General features: G+C 47.9%; 6 protein-coding genes across 6 annotated transcripts; 5 read left to right on the top strand and 1 right to left on the bottom strand.

Moving 5' to 3' along the window:
• Window positions 1-1835: 1835 nt before the first annotated feature.
• Window positions 1836-5424, top strand: FOXG_15172 (uncharacterized protein; the record flags this gene model as incomplete). The annotated part of the gene is made up of 2 exons (XM_018395241.1): window positions 1836-4833; window positions 4865-5424. The coding sequence occupies 2 exons, from the start codon at window positions 1836-1838 to the stop codon at window positions 5422-5424; spliced, it is 3558 nt and encodes a 1185-aa protein (XP_018255757.1).
• A 448-nt stretch (window positions 5425-5872) lies between these two features.
• FOXG_15171 (uncharacterized protein) lies at window positions 5873-6382 on the top strand (the record flags this gene model as incomplete). Its single annotated transcript, XM_018395240.1, has 1 exon — window positions 5873-6382. The coding sequence occupies one exon, from the start codon at window positions 5873-5875 to the stop codon at window positions 6380-6382; it is 510 nt and encodes a 169-aa protein (XP_018255756.1).
• A 1099-nt stretch (window positions 6383-7481) lies between these two features.
• Window positions 7482-7637, bottom strand: FOXG_15170 (uncharacterized protein; the record flags this gene model as incomplete). Its single annotated transcript, XM_018395239.1, has 1 exon — window positions 7482-7637. The coding sequence occupies one exon, from the start codon at window positions 7635-7637 to the stop codon at window positions 7482-7484; it is 156 nt and encodes a 51-aa protein (XP_018255755.1).
• A 1806-nt stretch (window positions 7638-9443) lies between these two features.
• FOXG_22016 (uncharacterized protein) lies at window positions 9444-9775 on the top strand (the record flags this gene model as incomplete). The annotated part of the gene is made up of 2 exons (XM_018402397.1): window positions 9444-9533; window positions 9587-9775. 2 exons carry the CDS (start codon window positions 9444-9446, stop codon window positions 9773-9775), a joined length of 279 nt encoding a protein of 92 aa, XP_018255754.1.
• A 197-nt stretch (window positions 9776-9972) lies between these two features.
• FOXG_22015 (uncharacterized protein) lies at window positions 9973-10850 on the top strand. The gene is made up of 2 exons (XM_018402396.1): window positions 9973-10181; window positions 10241-10850. The coding sequence occupies exons 1-2, from the start codon at window positions 10140-10142 to the stop codon at window positions 10349-10351; spliced, it is 153 nt and encodes a 50-aa protein (XP_018255753.1). The 5' UTR covers window positions 9973-10139; the 3' UTR covers window positions 10352-10850.
• A 3618-nt stretch (window positions 10851-14468) lies between these two features.
• On the top strand, window positions 14469-16158 carry FOXG_15169 (uncharacterized protein). The gene is made up of 5 exons (XM_018395238.1): window positions 14469-14604; window positions 14668-15173; window positions 15287-15314; window positions 15365-15419; window positions 15470-16158. The coding sequence occupies exons 2-5, from the start codon at window positions 15124-15126 to the stop codon at window positions 16000-16002; spliced, it is 666 nt and encodes a 221-aa protein (XP_018255752.1). The 5' UTR covers window positions 14469-14604; window positions 14668-15123; the 3' UTR covers window positions 16003-16158.
• Window positions 16159-21422: the final 5264 nt, after the last annotated feature.

The raw sequence follows: 21422 nt of genomic DNA, 5'->3' as shown, positions 1-21422 counted from the left end.
AATATAATATAAATACTAAGCTAAGAACATATACTCTTATAGAAATATAAGGGCTTACTCTACTAATTACTGCTTATATATACTAAAGTAGTTAGTTAGAAGAAGTCTATAAGTCTCTATTATATAGGAGATTCTCTTAGTAATAACTAATTCTAATACCTTACCTAATATAATAAGAAGTAAGATTAGCCTCTATGCTTTTATAATTATATAATTATCTTTACCTGGCTTCTTAAGTAGGATAATTTAAGTATATCTCTATTAATCTAGTATCATATCTTCCTTTAGTAATACCTAAAAGATAGTAAGGATATTATATTTTACTAAGGGCTAAACTTACTTCTAGATAATTGCTAATAGCCTATATTCTCCTAGTGCCTTTTATGATTTTATTGCCTATAGTTAATATTCTACTTCTTCTAAAGTCAGGTTAGGTATTATTATAGTGGCTCTTTAATACTATAGCCCTTTGTCTTTAATATTATCTGGTAGTGGCAGGAAGAACTTAGTAAGAAGCTCTTCAGCTTGCTCTTAATAATTTGTCATTTTTGTTCCATCTGCCCTACCGAGTTAGGGTACCCTCCTAAAAGTTGCCTTTATCCCTAGACTTTATATACTTGGCTGCTTTCCAGATATTATCGTTATCTACTAGAAACTCCTTCTAATGATTGTTCTTGCGTTGTCGGATGGCATCGTGATACTGCTTCGCCGCAGCCTTTGCCGTATTTTCCAGACCGTTAGCATCCTGCCCCGCACGGCTTACGGCTCCCATTAGGTCAGATCCACGAGCACACTGCAATTAGGTATATACTCCCTATATCTCAGTGTTGGTTAAGGGGAGAGGATCTCTATAAACCATTTAAGAAGAGTATTACTAGTAAATACATACTATAAATTACATGTACTTGCGCCCTTTCACTAACGACACGTCTTATCATTAATTTAATTAACCTTAATCTAAATAAAGTATACCCCTTGCAAAATTCAAGCCTACTCCCTGTTAGGTGGGTCTAGAAATTAAATTCTACTCTCCTGTAAAAATCAATTCTACCCTGGGTTGTTTGACATAAAACAAATAAATTCTACGTAGAATTTATTTTGGTATGGAGCACTAGGCAAGATCCACGAGCCTATCCTCTAAATAATAGCTGCGCCCGCAAATTGGGGCACAGCTAATTTTGAGTTTAAGTAGCATAAATTAGCGCTAGAATACTAGCTACTAGTGGCTGCCTTTTGGTGGGGAGGGACGAAAAGTTAGCCTTTATAGTTAGGGTCGGGTGTACTTAGCAGCAGCTGCCAGAGCTGAGACTGCTATATATTTAGTTCTTTGGATGGTTTCTAGCAAGCTCGGATAGAAGGTATCTGTATAACAGAAGGTATCGGCGTGAGACTCTTGACAGCTCGTATCTAGTCCGGCCGGCGCATTCCTTATTTAAGGACCGAAATGTATCCTCTAAAACTAAAGCCTTGAGCCTAATGGTCTATACTATTAATAGCCTCCTTCCTTTTAAATCAGCTCTCGCAATTATTAGCGCCCTAATACCCCACCATTATTGTAGATTCCACGTCTCTGAACGCCTGCTAGAGGATGCGCAGTCACTGTGCAAGATAAAACATGTTTGTCTCTAAAGTTAGGACCTCAAGAGCTGACATCCCCGACTGAGTAGGGTGGTAAAGACTTTCCCTCCACAATGGCATCGAGGTACGTACGGCAAGAAGGATAAAAAGCGAGAGATGCAGCCGAGAGATCCCGCCTGTTCATCATGCAGACAACAAGCACTCGAGCACCAGAATCTTCCTATTTAGAGCATCTTTCTTTGATAACACTCGCTAGCATGCAGGGACGCACGCAAGAACGCCTATCTCTCTGCAGTATTCTCTTGCTTCTCTTCGCTGTGACGCTCTTTACCTTCGCCCAGGCCGCTCCCCAAGTAGCACCGTCTGGCGAGCCTGACGATGTCGCTGTCGAGGACGGCGGCGACATAACCTCCGCTGTCAATGACCGACTTCCTGCCAGCATGGCCGACATTATCAAGGCCACTGATGATGAGGATGTACCAACCGCACCAGGCGTTCTGATCCAGTCGAGGGATGAACCAGCTTGCACCCCAATCAACATGCCGGCTGCTGACTGGAAATCCGACACTGACTACGCCACGGCTTCTCTAGTCCGCTATGGCGGTCGGCTGTATGGCTGCCTCCAACGCCATCGCTCTCATCCCGGATGGGAGCCACCTCATGTCCCTGCGCTCTGGGCGACTCCAACTCCATGCGGTGTCACAGCGTGGGAGGTCCAGACGCAGTACAAAATCGGCAGCAAAGTCACGTTCGAGCGGGAGAACTATCAATGCCAGGAAGCTCACATCTCGTCAGAGGGATGGACCCCTCTGGCGACACCCTCTCTATGGAATAAGGTCCAGCTGATCCGCTCTATCCGGATCTCGAAGAGCAATGTCCAGTTCGGAGAGAGCTTCAGAGTTTTCGTGCGCTTAACTGAGCCTGAAGGCTTCCGTGTCTTCATAAACGGAGTCCCCGGTTCATCGCAGTGGTTTCAGTTTTATGACTTCCCGGGGATTCACAAAGTGACGGTGGCAGTCTACCGTCGCGAAGACTTCATCGAGACCCGGTCAGTGGATATTCTCGTAGAGAATCCCCAGGACCTGCCTCTGAAAGCCAAATTTCCATACATGGCGATGAGCAGTCCCGAGGCCGGAGCTGGGTACTTTGAGATTCTCAACTTCGCGGATATTCACGTTCCTGGAACTGTCTATACCTGGGACTTTGGCAGAGCCGGGTCACGCACTACAACTGGACCATCGGTCAAGCAGCTTTTCGAGGATTACCTCGACATCAACGAGCCGTACGGAACCTTTGAAGTCCGCGTTACAGCCGCATATCCCGGCCAAAGCCCAGTTAGCGCAACTAGGAGTGTTGTCGTATGGAACACGTACTTCCTCGAGAAGGCACGGGGTTTTGTCAAACCGAAACTAGATTACAACTTCCGAGCTGTTCGCCAAGATAAGAAGCTGGCGGGAAGCTGCCGCATCAAGAATGTGGAGCCAGAGCCGCTGCATTTGACCAAAAAAGCCTTCCAGTACCTGACGGAAGATTCAGAGTTTGCACAGATGTTTGCTCCCGAGGAAGCAATCTCTGTGCGAGTCCCTGCAAACAAGGCAGCGGACATTGATTGCGGCATTCCATTTCCATTGCCTCGCGGCTCCTTTGGATACGCAGTCCATCTTGCGGGGCAGACGGACGCGGGCAAGCGAGTTCGCACTAGCTGCTATTTTGAGTACAGGGAGAGTACTCAAGGCAGCGGAACGCGGATTATCACTGACCCCAATGCTGTCAGGGCTCTCCACAGCATGCGCAATCAATCACTGCATCATGACAAGGCCTTCTTTACCAGAGACGAGGTGATACGCCATATTCGCATTGTTGAGGGTGTCTCTACCCGACCAAATGTCAAGATACTACGTGAGAACATCACCGCTGGCAAGGAAGAAATGCCCGACATCCGCGCGTTTAGTGGAGAGGTCTTGCTTGGCAAGCCGTGTCTCCCAGACGAGGATCCGCCAGAGGTCGGCGTGACCTGTCAACTCACTGATGAATGGGCATGGGTGACCATACCGGCACGCATTGCCAACGCCTTCAAAGGTGATGCTATCTTATCTCCTGCTGGCAACGGAGTCATCGGCGGCCTGCTCCGCCAAGTCGACCCTCCTCAGGCTTACGCACACAGCGGCATCATGACCAAGAACCACTACGAGATTCGGCACTCCACCGCGTCCGAAGACAGAATGCATGGCCACCTGGTCGGGTCCGTCCTCGGAGAGAGGGGAACAGATGGCATTGATCCCGATGTTCTCAAGTACGCCTGGCCGGGAACAATCACCCAGAGCGTTCAGGGCGCCTTCAATGGCGAGGACCTCGTAGATCCGGATACGGGAAAGCCATACCGTATCAGCGCCTTCGACTACCGCACACGCCAGGATCAAGGTATGAAGCTGATACCAGCCCTGATTCTCAAGCCTGATCCATTCAAGGAGGCCCTGATACCGAGCGTGCGGACCACGCTGCATCGGGTGGCAGACGCTGCCGCGGCCATCAAAGGACACTACCGGTTTTATGCGTACACAAATGCAGGAATTTCCACAAGGAGCACGTCCTACAATGCGCCAGATCGCGGGTCAACCTGGTGGGCTTCAAATACCACCCCGACCGTCTGCTCCAGTCTACTCTGGGCCGCGGCCAAGTCGGTCGTGAATCCACGCATCCAGCTTGAAGGGGCGGGCATGATCACGTTGCCCTACGAGCTGGAACCCCAGGACGTCGCCGCGGGGGCACGGATAGACAGCCAGACGCTCGACGGTCTCTACATGTACTCCGCCGAGGAGCGACTCACGGCAGCTGAGTGGCTATATGGCTATATGTGGAACTTGGCCGCCGATAAGATTCACAAGAAATTCCCGTGGCTGCCAGCATCGTGGGTAGGCGATGCCCCCGACGATCTCGGAAACCAGATGGTGAACACCTTCAACTCGGACTGGACGGGCGACAATGGTGACGGAAGGGGTCACTCTAAGGACTCGGATAATTGGAAGAACATGGGACTCGGCCACGCCGTATCACCCGATCACCTTCTCTTCTGGGATGCGCCGGGCCCGATCGTCAATGGCGTGCAGAAAGGCCTTTACGGCTACACCGAGAAGCTAGTATATCGGCCAGAGACCTACGAGTACCGGCATATCAGCCGATGGAAGCTCATCAAGACCACCGGCACTGTAACTGGCACCGTAAGCTACCACGGCCGCGCCGTGGGACGGGGCAACTGTGAGCATCGGCGCCTCGACAGCGGTGACAGCGCTCGACGGCTCCTTCACGATCGGTGACGTCCCGGCGGGCACGTTCAAGGTAAAGGCAGGCAAGCTGATCGAACGCGTCTACGCCGAGGGCGCGCTCTCCATCAGCGTGACGGCCAACAGCACGACGTCAGTGGCGATCACGCTGCAGGACCCACCTGAATTCTACCGCGAGGTCGTTCTGAGCGGATCACTGTACATCCGTGACGATCAGCTAATATCAAGCAACAGCCGTAAATATGGTATGTACTATGACGGGATCTTCGTCGGCCCGTTCGGTACGCACGCCGAGCAAGTCCACAAGGAGGGTCACGGGGGCGAGATCCGTGTCGAAGTGTACGTGAAGATGGACTGGAAGTTTCCCGGTGACATCGCCGGGACAGTCTACGTTAAGTTCTATGAGGGACGCAACGAGGACACGGGCGACTTGGAGGACAAAGAGACGGAGCAATTCAGAGTGGCGAGGGGCAGCAGGGAAACGGTCAGAATCCATGTCGTAAGCAGTGGGGTTGGTGGTGGCGATACTGCTGACCTTACTTCCCTTCCAATTGTTCCTACTTAAGGGATTTAAATTGTACTCATTCCAATTACAAGACCCAAAAGAGCGATGGAGTTCCATATGGTTTAGGTATGGCTTATCAGATACTGTCCCTACTGTGCGCAGGCTGAACTAGATCCCGTCGCATTGTCTAATTTTCATCCGTGCCAACCTACATCCTTATGGTCCGTCCCAATTTCACTGAAAGAGGAAATTCTACATCTCTCATTGGCTTATACCCCTGCTAGTTCCTCTTTCACTGAAAGAGGGACAGTGTTTTCAATCCCCCGCCGGTTTTTTTGATTAAAAGTGCGTGATGAACCTTCTCATTGGCTGGTTCGTTCCTTCGTCGCAACCTTCGCAGATAGCTTTACTTTGGTGGCGCAAAGCGAAATACCTCCTGAGCGCCTACGCGTAAATTAATATCTTAACCACGCGATCCGACAAGCAAGCCGAGAACATGCGGTCGATCATGTCGCTCAAGACAGATCAGACGGCAATCAATGTGCTGCCGGCAGTGATGCGGGAGACGGGCATAAGCACCGTGGTGGTGCCGTTCGTCGCGCTCATGGATGACTTGGTCACGCGAGCAACGGCTATGGGGGTCGACTGCATCCGATTCAGGTCATCGATGAACTCCGGACGAGAGGGCGTGCCGCGAGCAGCACGGCTGGTGTTTGTCAGCGCAGATGTCGTTTCTAGCGCCCAGTTTTCGGGGTACGTGGATGGGCTGCTGTGTGTAGGACTGTTACAGCGGATATTTATCGACGAGTGTCACACAGCCATCACGGACTTTGGCTATCGGGCTAAGCTTAGTGAGCTAATAGGCTTGCATCGGTTTGGCCGTCCGATGGTACTGCTGACGGCAACGCTGCCCGTCGTACTGGAGGATTGGTTCCGCGGCGAGATGCTGGCAAAGTCGGTGATCATAGTGCGGGATCGGACGATAAAGCTGAATTGCCGCTACGAGGTGCGTGAGTGACGTGCGCGCAGATCATCGATCGAAATGGGACAAATCAGTCGCTAAGGTATGGATTATATGGAAATAAACCGCAGATAGACAAGCAGTTGAGAAGTGGACAGGGGTACGCGACAATTAGGAATAGAAGAGTAGGTGGATGACGATGTGCAAATAATGGAAAAATCATTGTGAAGTGTTGGTCTAAGAGAGCCGACGAGAGCGAAGGGTCGGTGTAGAGCATGCGGTACGACAAGATATAGAGAATTCTAGGCATTTCTTATTAAACGATATTGCCAGGTTTTAGATATAAGACGTGATAATTATTATGCCTTTAGAGATTTTAAGCAAAGAATAATAAGAAGAATGTTTAGAATCTTATTTTATACTACGTTCATAATATGCTAGAATCTCCTTCTGAAACCATGGCAAATAAACCTTGTCGGTCCATGCTGTAAGTTATCGTAGCCCAGCAACTACTTGATAAGTTTCCATCACCGTAGCTGTACTTCCAAACTGCCATTCCTTCCAAAGCACAGTCTTTTGACCTTGCCTCGTCGAGAGAACAAATAGCCACCTTGAACCTTGCACTATCACTGCTGTGATAAACTGCAGGGTAGCTAAAGCTTGGTCGGCTTGTTTCAACTCCTGATGCGTTGGAGGTCCAGTCATCGATGCGCGCTTCAACGAAATCAACGACGAGAGAAGAAATGCCCACTGAGAAGCATGCGAGACCATCCTGTATGCTGTAACCATGGAGTTGTTTCATTCTGTTCGATGTCATGGCCATCAGCCTGGTGGTTACGGAGCTTTGGAGGCCACATACTTAAAGCTAGTTAGGGTAGTCAATCCTCCATGGTAAAAGTGGACTACTGACAAGATCAAGAGTCAATTGACGAGGAGAAAATTTTTATTGCATACATACTGGCGTCAGTAGAGCCCTTCCTAAATTACTACGACGTGGTCACGAAACACGCCAAGTCGCCTCCGGCCCAAGTAGCGTTCGCAGTCCGTCAGCCATCTCATCTTCCATCTTCCGAGCCGCTTCTTCCTTATCAGTCCTTCTCCGCTTGCCGCTTATCATCTTCTGGGCCGAGCTGTCGATGCTTTGCTTCTCCGTTACTTAACCATCCCGCTTACGCTTCGGCGCCTTTTTCTCTTCTACACTGCTTCCCTTTAAAAGCTGATGCCACAGCTTGCTGATCTCCTTGAAAGTCGCAACCATCTCCGGTTGAAGCTTACTCGGGAAGCCAATGTGCACGGCGTAGTGCTGCCTCATGATGCGTGTATCGTGCGTCGACTGTAGATCCCATACGATATTCCAACTTATCCAGCTGCTTCATCACAAGCCCTCGGGTCTTCCGGCCCATCTCCACAGCGATCGCCCAGTACCGTCCCACCCCGATCCTCACCCCTGTGCCGGCCTACATCACGCGCGCGAGCTTCCTGCTGAGCCGTTCGGTATTCCGTACCCGCGAGCTGCCATCCCGCCACATATACTCCAGCTGATCTCCGTGCGGCTCGGCGAGCTTGCACTCCCGCCGCAGCACCCGCTCTGTCGGGATCAACCACGATATGTATGCTATGATCATCCGCCTGATCGGATCGGGGACGAACCGCGCCACCTTCCGGGTGTTGTTTCGGATCGCCTTCATCTTGTCCCGGTATGTGACGATCATGACCTGCCCGTCTAGTACAAATATATTCCAGATCAGCTGCCACGAGTCGCAGTGCCGTAGCGTCGCCACCTCCGGTCCCTTGCCACTTGATCGCGGAGTGTGCGAGCTAAAAAGAACACCATACTGTAGCGAAAACTTCCATAAGTTGATTCAATTGAAGAAATTAATATTTTTCTATTTGAAGCGACCTGTAACGGGCAAAAAGATGACCTTGAAGATGAGTGCCTCTTTGCAGCCTACCCGGTACCTTGTGAATGCCTGGAGAGTGGATCTGACCAATCAGAGCCTTCGTTGACACTAGCCATTAGTGAGCTACCCCCATCATCATTCCCAGATCCGCCAAAGAGAAAGTAGCTTCCTAATATTTCCCCTCTTCACCGTCGTTGGCAGCCTGTTTACTTCTCCCCCCACCCGTCGCCTTTGCACTTCTCCGCTTAGTGACGAAATTGGCAACTCGGTTCAAGTTGACGACGCTGACAGCTACAATGCCTCGATGACTGGGCCAGGGGTGCGGTGAAGCTGGGCCTAATAGTGGCTAGGAGAGATGAGCTAAGAGCACAAATGGTCAGATTTGAAATACTTGAAATATTTAAATAAATATTTCGAACAACAAATCCAGCATCGCGGGCTATCAAATATCTCAAATATGACCCCGGATTTGATTTGTTTGATTTGAGGGCAGCGCTCCACAGAAACCGAGTGTGACACGGCATCAGCATTGGCGAATGACAGAGGGACATATTGCAATGCAGCTAACCGTGGCAACTCTGCGCACAGATATTGAATTTTCCTTTACGGTAGGCAAGCCTACGTCTGACCACCCATCCCTAGCTTGTAGCTCTCCGGCCTGAGTTTTCGTGGTCATATGCTCACCCACAAGTGGTCCGAAAGGAAAGTGTGCCCTTCTGCATGTCGTCTGTCACACTGTCATTCGTCAATACTGGCCCCGGTCACGCTCAGTTCCTGAGCATGTCATCTGGAGAGGCAGATTGATATTGGGTTGGTAATAGCACGAATGCCTTCTGGGGGCCCACATGGCCACAGGTAGCCTCCACTTATATTGCATGACATTTGTGATCAAATGATACGATCCGATTCCACTATGTAGCTGCTTCTACCTAAATACGCGTTAGATCAAGGCAGAAGCCTTCTAATATTCGATTTGCCAAGCCCAGCGGTGGCCCATTGATCACAACGTGTCCCTCGACCATTCGGCAACCGTATGCCGTGTAACCCTTCCTTTAGGTAAGTCGTCTGGCTTACCCTCAAAGTACCAAGAGGGAGGGGTTATGAGCCTCACCAGCGATTTAACCAGCTTGCTCCCATTCTAGGGTACGGCATCGACTCATCTTCATCTCGCTCTTTGTTTGGTGCATAACTAGGATTTTGAAGGTGGAAAGGCGATAATGTCGGATATTAAAGCGCAGCTTGAGGGGCTAAGGCACGATTGGAGTGTGTGCAAGGCCCAGGATGACCAGAAGCACTCACTAATTACGGTATGTTTTAGGAAAGCCTCGCCCTGCTTGCTCTGCTCACTTCTGTACTCTAGAGTTTGTTCAACCACGTTGATTCGCAATCTGACCTTCTGTTGGATGCCAACGCAGAACTTCGCGATAAGAAAGATGCAATTAAATTGACTCGTGAGCGTGTTGAAGAGCTTGAGGAACAACTTCGTGAGTTACAGCTGGAAAAGGTCGACCGTATCGTCTTCTATAAGTGTTTCGAATTTGTAGGCTAACTGTGCTGTAACAGGATCGCCACGTGTTTGTTTTGGTTATTATTGATGGTGACTGTATGCCAGTAGGTCTAACTTGAATATTTCAGGATTTTATGGCTTAATGGATATAGTTGAGATGACCTCGTTCGAGACGGTCTGGAGGGGGGTAAGAGAACGGCCAGCATTTTGAAACAGGCTGTCGAAGGGGAACTCAAGTCCTGCGACCCTAGTATGCCTCATCATCTTCAAGTGATTGTTCGTGTATATGCCAATCTGAAAGGATTGGCCAAGACGTACAAAGATACAAGCATCTTGCCAGCTCCAGATTCCCTAGAAGCCTTTGTGAGTGGCTTCAATATGGGTGACACCCTGTGTGATTACGTGGATGCTGGCAATGGAAAAGAATGTGCAGACGAAAAGGTCAAAGGTGAGCTTGTGCCGTTCGATTTTGAATAGGTTCGTTTTGGTCCCTAATCTAGTATACAGCATCTTTCCAACATCACCTGGCCGACGTTCACTGTCGGAAGATCTTTTTCGGCGCTTCGGCAGATAGCGCATATGCCCGTCTTCTCGGAAAGTACCTCCAAGATGAGGTAGTCCGTAGGCGCATATGCCTGATCGAAGGGCCACCTTGGGCTCAGGAACTAGCTGATTTTAAGGATAAGTTCCACACGGTTCTCTTCGACGCAGTCTTCCGAAGCCAGAAATTGCCCAATATTAAGCGTAGGGTTTCGTTTCGTACTACGCCTCCAACCTCTCCTTCGGCCAACTACGCAAACGCTGCTTCCAGAGCCCCGTCTACACCAGCACTAGTCCCTCCAGCACACCATGTCTCAGTATTACCCAGAGGGTTGGTGTCTGTAGGGATCTTGCGAAACAGCCAGGGTCAACGGGTGGACTCACAACTCACTTATTCGAGTCAAGATTTCAATGATCTGAAGAGTCGCAAGCTTTGCAACTATTTCCATCTACTCGGGACATGCCCCTATCAAAAGATGCATGGAAATTGCCAGCATGATCACGACAAGATACTCAGCCAGGCACAAAAGGCGGCCATGCGGGCTATCGCTCGACTGTCTCCCTGCCCGACTGGGTTGATGTGCAGTAATCCAGATTGCCTTAATGGGCATCGCTGCGCATGGGAGAACTGTTCTTCGTCCAGTTGCCGATTCCCCCGGGAAATGCATAATGTTGATACCAGAGTTATTAGTGAATGAGCTACTATCGTCAGCCCTCGACATTGGTTTTCCCGCTGGGTTTTCCCAATGCCAATACGCGAATGCGGAGGGCCAAGGAATTCATGGTTATTATCCAGTGATCTAGGAGCCTATGTTTTGTTGTTAGTCTACGTATGCAATGTTATTTTGATAAAGTATGCCATTGATGTTTAGTAACTGCCATCCGGATCAGGCGTCCAGCCATCGGTTTCTTCGTCATTTTGCATCTATTGAAAATACTTATCTAATTCTCCCTATTCTCAGAGCCCCTACTCTAGTATTCTAGCTAGTAATGGGGTCCATTACGACTTTTAGACCAATTAAACCTACGGAATTCGACATGGATTTCGAAAACCTGTAACAGGCCCCGTTCCTGTTCAGGTCACGTTTACAAAATCGCGGAACTGGGCCCGTTTCAAGGCGTGGTGATCTGTGCCACCCATCCTGAGTTTCATTGCGTACAGAGAAATAACCAATCATCATAGGCCGATTTTACAATGAGCCAACCTTAATTATAGTGACCCTACTTAGTAGTCAGACAAACAGATAGATCTATTACGCCCAGTAGGCCACCGCCCATAGGGCTCTAAAAACTAAAAATATATACGTTTTGCCAATTAATATCTTAATCTCGCAAAGCCCCTATGTTTCCCGCCTTATTCTTCTCTATCTCCTTATTACTCTCCTTCTGGATCCCCGTATTAGTTAGTAGTAGTAGATCAACTTAAAGCCTAATTCCTCTAAGTATTTAATTTCCTATCTTCGGCGGCTAAAGCATTATTTATTATTAGTTATATAAGGGGTAGCTGTTATTAGTAGATATATTTTGGTAGTTAGTAGGTAAGTAGTATTATTATCTCTGCTTTAGGCGACCTATAGTAATCGCAAATCTAATCATAGTGTCAGATATAGGGGTCTATTGTGTGTGTTCCCCTCTCTGTCCGATAGTTGGGTTGGAACCCTATTTCTATCTGTTCAGTAATGACCTATCTAAGAGGTTGTTACAGTGCTGAGACAGCTCTCTGACCGGTAGTTCGGTCAGCCGGTTAGCCGGTCTCATTTTCACCAGTATTCAACACAAGGCGCTTCTTACGCCGTCATTCTTCTGTTTTTCATAGAAGACTTCAATGCTTGAAGCACAAAGAAAGGCGATGGAAGACCGAGCAAATGTCGAAGAGTGGTTTAAAAAGTGGCATGATAACACCAAAAAAGGCATAGATTATGAGGGTCTTTGGAACATCGATGAGACAGGCTTCCAGATTGGATATCTTAGAAACGGGATTATCGTACGGACTTTTCGAGCTGTTGACCGGCCCATCTTGATCGATGCACATGAGACAATAAGCGTCACGGTCATTGAGTCGATATCAGAAACAGGAGCTATTATTCCCGCCTTTGTTATCATGCCGGGGGTACAGTTACCGTCTCGGTGGGTTGATAATGCATTAGAAAAAGGCGCAACGATTATCACAACACCAAAAGGCTATGTCGACGATATCGCCGCGCTAGAAGTTTTCGATCACTTTGAACGACATACCCGGCCTCAAAAGAATCCACAAAAAAGAACAATATTACTAGATGGCTGTGAGAATCATTTCACCAAGGAGCTTTTCCAAAAAGCCCAAGATGCAGGCGTAGAGCTCTTCCCTTTCCCTCCCCACTTGACGCATATTCTTCAGCCGCTAGATGTTAGGCTATTTAGCTAATATAAGCACTGGCATCAAGAGGTCCTTTCTCGTGAGATTGCAGATGGCGCTACAGACTTCAATAAAGCTGACTTCCTGTTTCATTTACAGGAAATCCGCCGCAAGACTGCTAAGAAAAGCACTATCATCTCATCTTGGAAGAAGACCGGCATCTATCCTTATAATCACGCGGCCGTGATCGACCGTATGACCAACCCCTTATCATCACTATCTTTAGAGGTAGCTGAGGAGTCGTTACCCGGCTACGTATCACTGGGGTCATCTTCTACTCACAGCAGCGATAACAACTCCGAATCCGATGAGATTTCTGAAGTCTAATCATCTCGAGAGCTATACCATTCGATTCCTTTCGATCAGAAGATTCGATTGATGTCAACGCCGACTGGATCGAAATGGACACGCCACAGCTGAATTTGCGGAAGACCGTCAGTACGAGGAATATGTGGCCCTCAGGATCGAATGCTCAGTGGTCTCGGGCACGCCCCTGACTCCCTCAGTGTTACATATTAATGAGAAGGTGTGAAAGGCACTCAATTCTCGCTTTAAATGGCATTACAGCGACACAGGAGATGCGCCTGCTTAAGGAGAAGAACCTTAGACGCTCTGCCCGGGATCAGGGGACAACGATTATAGCAAATTACGGGCCAATTACTGTCTATGATGCCAGACTTCGCGTCGCAAAGGATCAGCATAACCGACTGCCCGGTCAGGCAGCAGAGGAATCGCGCCTCCACAATAAGGAAGTAAAAGACGAAGTCATCTATCTACGACGATGGATTGCAGCAGTCAGGAAGCAATTGAGAATAAGTCTAAAGCTATTACGGGTTGCTGACCTTCATAGCAGCCAGCCGAGCTATTCTCAGAAGAAGAAGATATTCACGGCGGGTGATTTCTATATAAAGTCACAACACCAAGAGTTTCTGAAGCCAACCGCGTTGCTAGGCTTAAGATACCGGCTTCACCGCGAGCTTGACGATAAAATGAAGCAATCCGAGGAGAGAGCAAAGCAGGCAGTAGAATCAGGAAGTCAGGAAGTCATTAAGGTCTTCAGATTTCACTGGAATCCCCTATTCCTTCTTCTATTTGACTATAACTTCAATACTGTGAAGGAGGCACTGGGATTCCTCGTTGCAGATGAGGAAAAACGCCGCTCTAATCGGAAGAAGATGTCGTTAGAAGCTGACGGCTTTGGAATCGTTGAAGATGACGAGGAATAAATTGACGAAGAAGATGATGAAGTAGTCGTTGGGGGAAGTATTGAAGTCAGTTAGGGCGAGTTCGTTGTCCTAAAGGATGATGAAAATACCGAATAGTCGTGATGGTTGCTTGGTGTTTTGGCAATATGTATTTTTGGTGGGGGTTGCAAATGGAGGGGTTGGTCCGGTCACAATCATGTAGCGTGGCAAAGGAAGTACATCTAATTTGGTGGGGCGCACATATAAAAATGAGATAGCTTAATTTCCCTAGTCAACCGACCCTTTTCCTAGTCACCGTACCCCCCGTGCCTGACCCTCAGGCTCCACGTGTGGAATGGGTTGGGCTAAGGGGGGCCGGTCTCAAGGCCCTACCCGAGTAATCATAGTCAATCTTGATAGCTCAGGAATTCAGAATCTTGCCAATACAAGTCAGATGATGACCAGAAGTGCATTTGCAAAGCTTGACGCGCATCCGGCCTGTCCCATGTTGCCGGTCATCTCCTCTTCATCGATCACATGATTATTACGTGGGCGGTTTCGAAAAGGAGCTTTTAGTGGTCGAATTCTCACGACACTTTCCAAGAACCACGGCATCCCTTGCGATAAGCCGTATACAGTACGAATTCCAGCAATCCAGTTCGTCATATCATGCTAAGATGCACCGCCTGCTCAGCTGTTTTTGCCAAAGTTATTACCAATACGTTCGATCAAAGTTAACAGGCTAGCAGCAAGTAATGGAATCTCCCCCATTCAAGTTGTATTGATGACACTCCATCTGACTCACCATGCTCCAGCTAAAGTGATGGACCGGTCTCGACCGCCATCCAGACCAGGCTTGGTTCATCAAGCCAGTGACCGGCCCGGAGTCGGCCGCCAAGCCTGGTTCCTCCGTGAGGTTATCTTTACTCTGATAACTAATCAATAAGTGGACAAAATTCCGGAACCTTGGAGGTGCCCGACCGTCAAGGCATACGATTGATCTGGACTTGCTCACATCAGTCGATAGAACATACGATTCTCCACTATCTTTATATGTAGTCGGTTATTGGCCCTGGAATTCTCGTCGAGGATAAGCCATACGATAGAATGGTAGCATTCATTTGTACAATGCCAGTTGCTCCTGGATGATATCGTAAAGTGTGACGACAAAACATTGTAATTCATCTGATATTCCTTTTGAACGATTCATCAAAGTTCCCAGCCGACTTAAACCAGTGGCCATAACGCCCAAATGGCTGCTGAGGAAGTTGATGGTACACTTGACACCCTTGTCCAAGGGTATGATAAATCCCAGTTTCAAGTAAGTTTCTTACAGACCACTAGTTACAATTGGTAATAATAGAGGGGTATCTGGACATTACGCGTTTGCCTAATCTGACTTTGAATGGCCAGTGTACTGATAGTTGTTTACAGATGCCTCCTGATTGCTCATCGGGGCAGGGTGAGTTGATTTTAGCCTGACAGATAGAGCCCCTACTTACATGGCCATAGCAACAGCCACTATCAAGAATCATATATCGGACATGGATGAGTATTTGGCTTCTGAGTAGTTTACCAACACATTAGGGTCATCTGGACCTTCTGACTTATTAGAAGCCGATCTCTCTATAGCCTGCCAGCCAAGTTTTGAGACGAATCTTGACTATATCTGCCCCGATGCCAATACAGAACCGCTGAGGAGGGAGATGAGTGGGCCGTTGACTCCTCCCGAAGAGGCGAGCAATCCCTCGAATCAACAGCCCCCCAGCAAGGATATTTCACTTCATGTTCCCGACGTTCAACTCCAACTTCGATCAGCATTGCGCAAATCCAAGAACCGCAAGCGTCGTGGCACAGCTCCCAGCAATCCAGAACACACCCGAGAAAGCCATAACCTTGTCGAGAAACACTACCGTGCCCGACTCAAGACGCAGTTTGAGAGGCTTCTCACAGTTCTGCCAGTGGCACAGGCGCGTAGCCTTGCTGACAGGGATACGACAGCCAACATTGGCCAGGTTCTGAGCAGAGGACAAGTATTGGATATGGCAAGGAATCGCATCATCGAGTTAGAAGGGATGGCTACCATGTATTCTGATGCACACAAGGAGAGGGATTTACAGTGCGGGAATAGCATGGAAACTTTGTCGTAGAAATCTTGTCCTTGTAACCGTATCCCTTTGAGTGCCACAGCCCTTAGGAGGGTCACTCGCCCCACTTAGCTTAGTCATAAGGTTAGTACGTGCAGGGTACCGGAAGTTCATAAGAGATTTGCCAAGTCTGTAAGGTAGCTCTTTGTAACAATCAAAACTGCTGGGACTTTTACCATCATACAAACTAGTATGTGTGGAAAAGTACCGTTAGTTTCATTTATCTTGATTGGCTCTATACCCCTGTCGTGACCCCGCCTAAGGCTGTGGCACTCAAAGGGATAATCTGAGAAGAAAATCATTTTTATTCGAGGCCATCAGATGATCTTGGGAGAAAATACAATGTGACTTTAAACTTCTCTAATGTTGCCAAGTATTGCGCTTCAAAAAAAAACTAAAAAAAAAAACTTTTAAATTGCGACTATAGACCTGGAAGAGGTTGAGCGTGAGAAGGCAAGGACCAGACATAGTTCATATGATTCAATGAGATGATTTGTTCCCATTTCAATTAACTAGTACATTTGCCTTCGGTGTTTTATCTGGCGCTATCGATTCGTATATCGTCTCTTGTCCTTCGCAGGCTGCTCTCCGCAACTGTTTTAATAAGCAAGCCTATATTGAGGCAGTTGAGCACTCCGAACTGCGAGATCTGGCTCTGGCATGTAATCCAGCCATCGGGGACCTTCTCATCAATGGTCGAAAGCAGGCTATGGGCTATATTAACTCGAACTACTCGCTATACAGCTCACAGCTTGCCGAAAGACTTCAAACAACGCAGTCGAAGATACACATATCTTCTAATCTCTGGACATCGCCACAACGCCATGGCGTACCCTCTGTATGCGTTCAATGGGTCTATGAGGACTTCAAGCTTCAGAAAGCACTACTAGGACTGCCAGAGTGCAAATACAGCCATTCTGGTACTACGCAGGCTGAGTTAATCACCCGTATGCTACGGAAATTCAACATTACTGCCCAAAACCTCGGCTATTATATAGACGACAATGCTACACCTATTTAGAGAAGCTATCAAAGGTTCTGGAGGCGAAATCAGGTGTAAATTTAACGCTTGGCCGCTAATACTGCTGTAGCCTATACTAAATTATAGTACAGGATGAGTACCCTCACAAACGCCGCAGAATCCGCTGCATCGGCCATATTATCAATCTCGCCTTACAAGCATTCCTTCTCGCTCGCTGAAAAGAAGCTCTGAGAGCGGCTCTCGAAGCTTCTGCCGATGACCCCGACTCAACTATGCTAGAGGAGTTCTCACAGCAATTACATGAGCTGGGTCCGGAGGAGATTGCGGCACATTCGGACACCACGACGCGGCAACAACAACAGCAGGAAGAGCGGCAGGAGCAGCCCACGAGAAAACCTATAAAGGCGAGAGGCAATCGAGCCGCAATTACGCATCAGCAAGCCAGAAACAACGATGAGCGCTTCGCTGGCTGGCAAGGCATCCCAGCGCTAGCAAAGCTTCATGCTCTTGCAGTCTATATACGGAGCTCGGCTCTACACAACGATCAGTGGTACGATGCTGTAGGTAAGCAACTAGGCATCGATAATATCACGAGATGGTCCTCATGGCATAGAGTGATCACTGTTGCGTTAAATAAAAAGCCACAGATCATCCAGTTTACTGCTGAACATGATAATGATCTCGAAGGCAATACTCTTAGCAGTAGGGATTGGGAAATGCTAGAAAGAACGCTAGAGTTCATTCAACCTTTCTATGAGGCCACGTTGGAAGCTGAAGGCGCTATGGCATCAATCTCACAGTCACTTGAGCTGCTGGACCTTCTCCTAGGACACTGCGAAAAGTGGAAGGTACATGGCTAAGTTTTACATCTTCCTGCTCTATCTATAGCGTATACGGCATGCTAATCAGCTAACTAGGCCCACTAGTCACAGCCGAGCAATCGCGATGATCGTATAATTCACTCTATCGACATGTGCTGGTTCATACTCGATAAGTATTACACTATGACCGAGGATGTCCCCGTATATGTCGCCGCCCTCCTTCTCGATCCTTCCAAACGCAAGAGCTATATAGAAGAATGCTGGCCCGAGGAATGGCACGAGGGCGCATTTGCCGCCGCCCGTAGTCTCTGGAAGGAAGAATACAATTACGATGTCGAGATACATCTCTCAGAGCAGTCCTTGGCTGTGCCTGCATTATTAAAGCGAAAGAAGGATACGATGCTCTCAAAGATGCACTTAGAGGTGCGAAATAAGACGATGGCGAGAGCACGGGGCAAGGATGATTTCGATAGCTTTATCTCAGAGGCTCCTATCGCACTTGCAGAGGATACTACGCCTCTTCAATGGTGGTGTAGTGAGGACGTTCGTACAGCGTACCCACGGCTTAGCCGTATGGCTATCGATATCCTGTCTGTACCAGCAGAATCAGCAGAGCCAGAGCGGACCTTTTCAGTGGCTAGGCGCACAGCTAGATGGGATAGGCTACGATTGCTGATTGAGAGCATTGAGAAGATTGAGTGTATCGGCAACTGGCTGCGAGAGGGGCATATTAGACCCTCAGCTGAGGGCGGGATAGGCCTCCCATGTGATCCAGAGGCTATAGAGGGTGATATCTAATAGCGAACAGGTCAAACGGCAGCGTTTGAGAAGGTTTCGGGCTATATAGCTACATCAATCGATTCCTCTCACTTCACTGCAGTAATTAGCCTGGCATCACTTGAGCCCTTATATGAAAATGCATGAATATGTTATATGAATATGTGTTTTGCTAGAAAAGTTGAATATAATATGAATATAAGAAAATCAGTGTGAATATTCATATAGCCATGTATGGTATAACCTCGCAGTCGAAGGGGAGGATAGTGCAGGTTGCACACTGAAAGGGCTCAGGTACGTCAAGCAATGTAAGAAATCTTTCTTGCAATTGCTGATGATTGAGAATGGGAAATGGGATTGGGATTAAGAAATAAAGCAGCTACCAAAAGAGGGCGTCGGGATGATCTAATCTTTGCTTCATAGGGCCATCATATATAACATGAGTTCGAAAGATGGAATCCATTGGCCCTTTTATTACGGGGGAGGGGGAGAAAGAAATAAAGAAAGAATGTAGTTTCTTTGACAGCGAAAGTATGTCACGCGTTTATCATAGCGACTGGGTAAGATATTTTTATTACATCAACTCGATATCAATATTGACAGGATCCCAGGTCTAGTGCTCTCTGCGTGGTTTTTCTCACTCCGAACCTGACCTATCAGCCGGCTAGGGTCTCCACCGACTGTGATTGGCGCTCGAACAAATCAAGAAAACAAAGGTTGTAATTAATGAGAAAAAATGAATTTGTCCAGTTTCTGATGCGCGGGGCGACTGACATATCTCCCTTACCATAACTTATGCCTTTCATGTTACAAGAACTTGATTTTGTGATTTCCCCAACTTTCTTTACCCTTACCACACTAATCGTGATCATATGAAGCAACTTTAGAAAGCAGATTAACCATCCTGTATCTTTGAGTGCCAAGGCGTTCTTTTGGATTCTATCCAACGCATTGACTCACGTCAGTACGCTGCCCCAGTCAACCTGATGAGTCTTAAGTCTTGTTATAGACAATGATTATGCCTCTCTGGGCGCATCTTTTTAGTACCACTGGCTGGCTACATGGTAAAACCCTGATTAGTTGGTGTTCATCTGGAAGAAAAAGGTGGGGTTTCTCGCACATGCCAGCCATTGAACTAAGTTGTTGTGGGCACGAGGCACTTAGGTCGGGAGATTCGAGACCAGTCTTTTTTTGGGGGGGACTCACTCAATGATGATGTGGCGAGATGGCGGGGCAATGGTACAGACCATATCCGTCAGGTCATAGGGCGGATCCAGCCGAGAGCACACCACCACGCTTTTAACCCGAACTAAGAATGCAAGGTCAGGTTAAACAGTACCCACCAAGTTATAAACCCTGTTGGCTGCCTTTGTGCCCTTGCTTGAAGGGCACAGACCCTTTGATTCGCCGTACGCGTAGAAACCATGCCTGCAATAAACAATACTATTCCCGCTTCTTCGAACACTGATAACCAGGATTCAAGCCATACACTACCAGGATGGGTCCTGATCATGACAATGCCACTTTTAGTTGCGGTGGTTTTGTTTCTCATATGTATTCCCAGGTAACTTATGTCGTTCTTAGTTATTGGAAACTGATACCTGTTCAGTCGGCTAATGGCAATACAGATTATACGAGTTGATGAGATATGGCAGGACTGCAGGCACAGAACGGTCTAGCAGCTCCCCGGGACCTGCATCGACAGAAGCCACTGGCACTGAAGCCAGAGATTTGCCTCATCTAGATGTTATTGCTCCCTCAAAAACAAGCAAAGAGATGAGGCGGGAGCTTGCAGACGGAGCGCACGTCTCTTGGGCGATGCTGAGTTCGGACATGACATGGTACGTCCTCTTGACTCCTCAGTAATTGTAAGCAACACTTGGCTGATCACTCACCTCCCTATTCAGTTCCATCTGCCTAGAGGATATTCAGGACACTGATATGATTCGTCACCTGGCGTGTGAGCATACGTTCCACTCAGATTGTATTGCTACGTGGTACCTTGCGAAACATGATACATGCCCCATATGCGCATTTCATTTTGCATCCAAGCGCTGCAGCCGCCAAGACAATGATATATCAAGTCATCGGGCAGATGATAGTTCTATACTAGAGCATGTGTAGACCTATATTATACACATTCATTGTCCATTTTGCGACTCCAGCATCCATGCATAGAAAGCCCGGCTATCCTAGTTTTTTCCACGCCTTGGCTGGTGAACCCCAAAAGAGATCACTTTTAGGATCAGAAGCGGCAAAGTTGCAGACGTAGTACGTTAAACAAAAGTCTGTGGCCACAAATGCAACTTCTTGTTCATATCTAGCCTATCCTAGCTGCGCGGCAGAATCGCTACCCATAATGGGTGAAATCGAGTTTAGTAGACCCGATTTGCAAACACACACAAAATGAAAATGCGCTAACGTACATGATAAGCGAGTGCACCAGACAAGCGAGTGGACCAAATATCTGAACCTTCTAAATAAATATTACAATAGAAATACAACAGACAATCTATTTAATTAAATTTAATTACCATACTCATTACCAGAGGCCTCAATACCCTCCTGACAGGTCCTTGCATTATGCCCGGTCTTGCCGCAAGTTCCACAGCGCCGAACCCTCGGTCGCGCCGAACTTCCTTGACCACCACTTCTCGATGATTCGGCAATACTTGCATATCTACATCCATCTGATCAATTAGATCCTGACATTCCCGTATAGTCATACTCCCGCTATTCTGCAGGAGCTCGTAATAAGGTATTCTCATGCATTATTGCTGTTGTTCCCTTTGCAAGAGACTTTAAAGTTCCTAGAATTGACTCTGGGGAGCAGCTTTTATGTC

This window comes from Fusarium oxysporum, chromosome 1 (genome assembly GCF_000149955.1).
Source record: "Fusarium oxysporum f. sp. lycopersici 4287 chromosome 1, whole genome shotgun sequence".
Classification (NCBI taxonomy): domain Eukaryota; kingdom Fungi; phylum Ascomycota; class Sordariomycetes; order Hypocreales; family Nectriaceae; genus Fusarium; species Fusarium oxysporum.
Note: the sequence above shows the minus strand (reverse complement) of the source record. Positions and strands in the feature narration are given on the sequence as shown.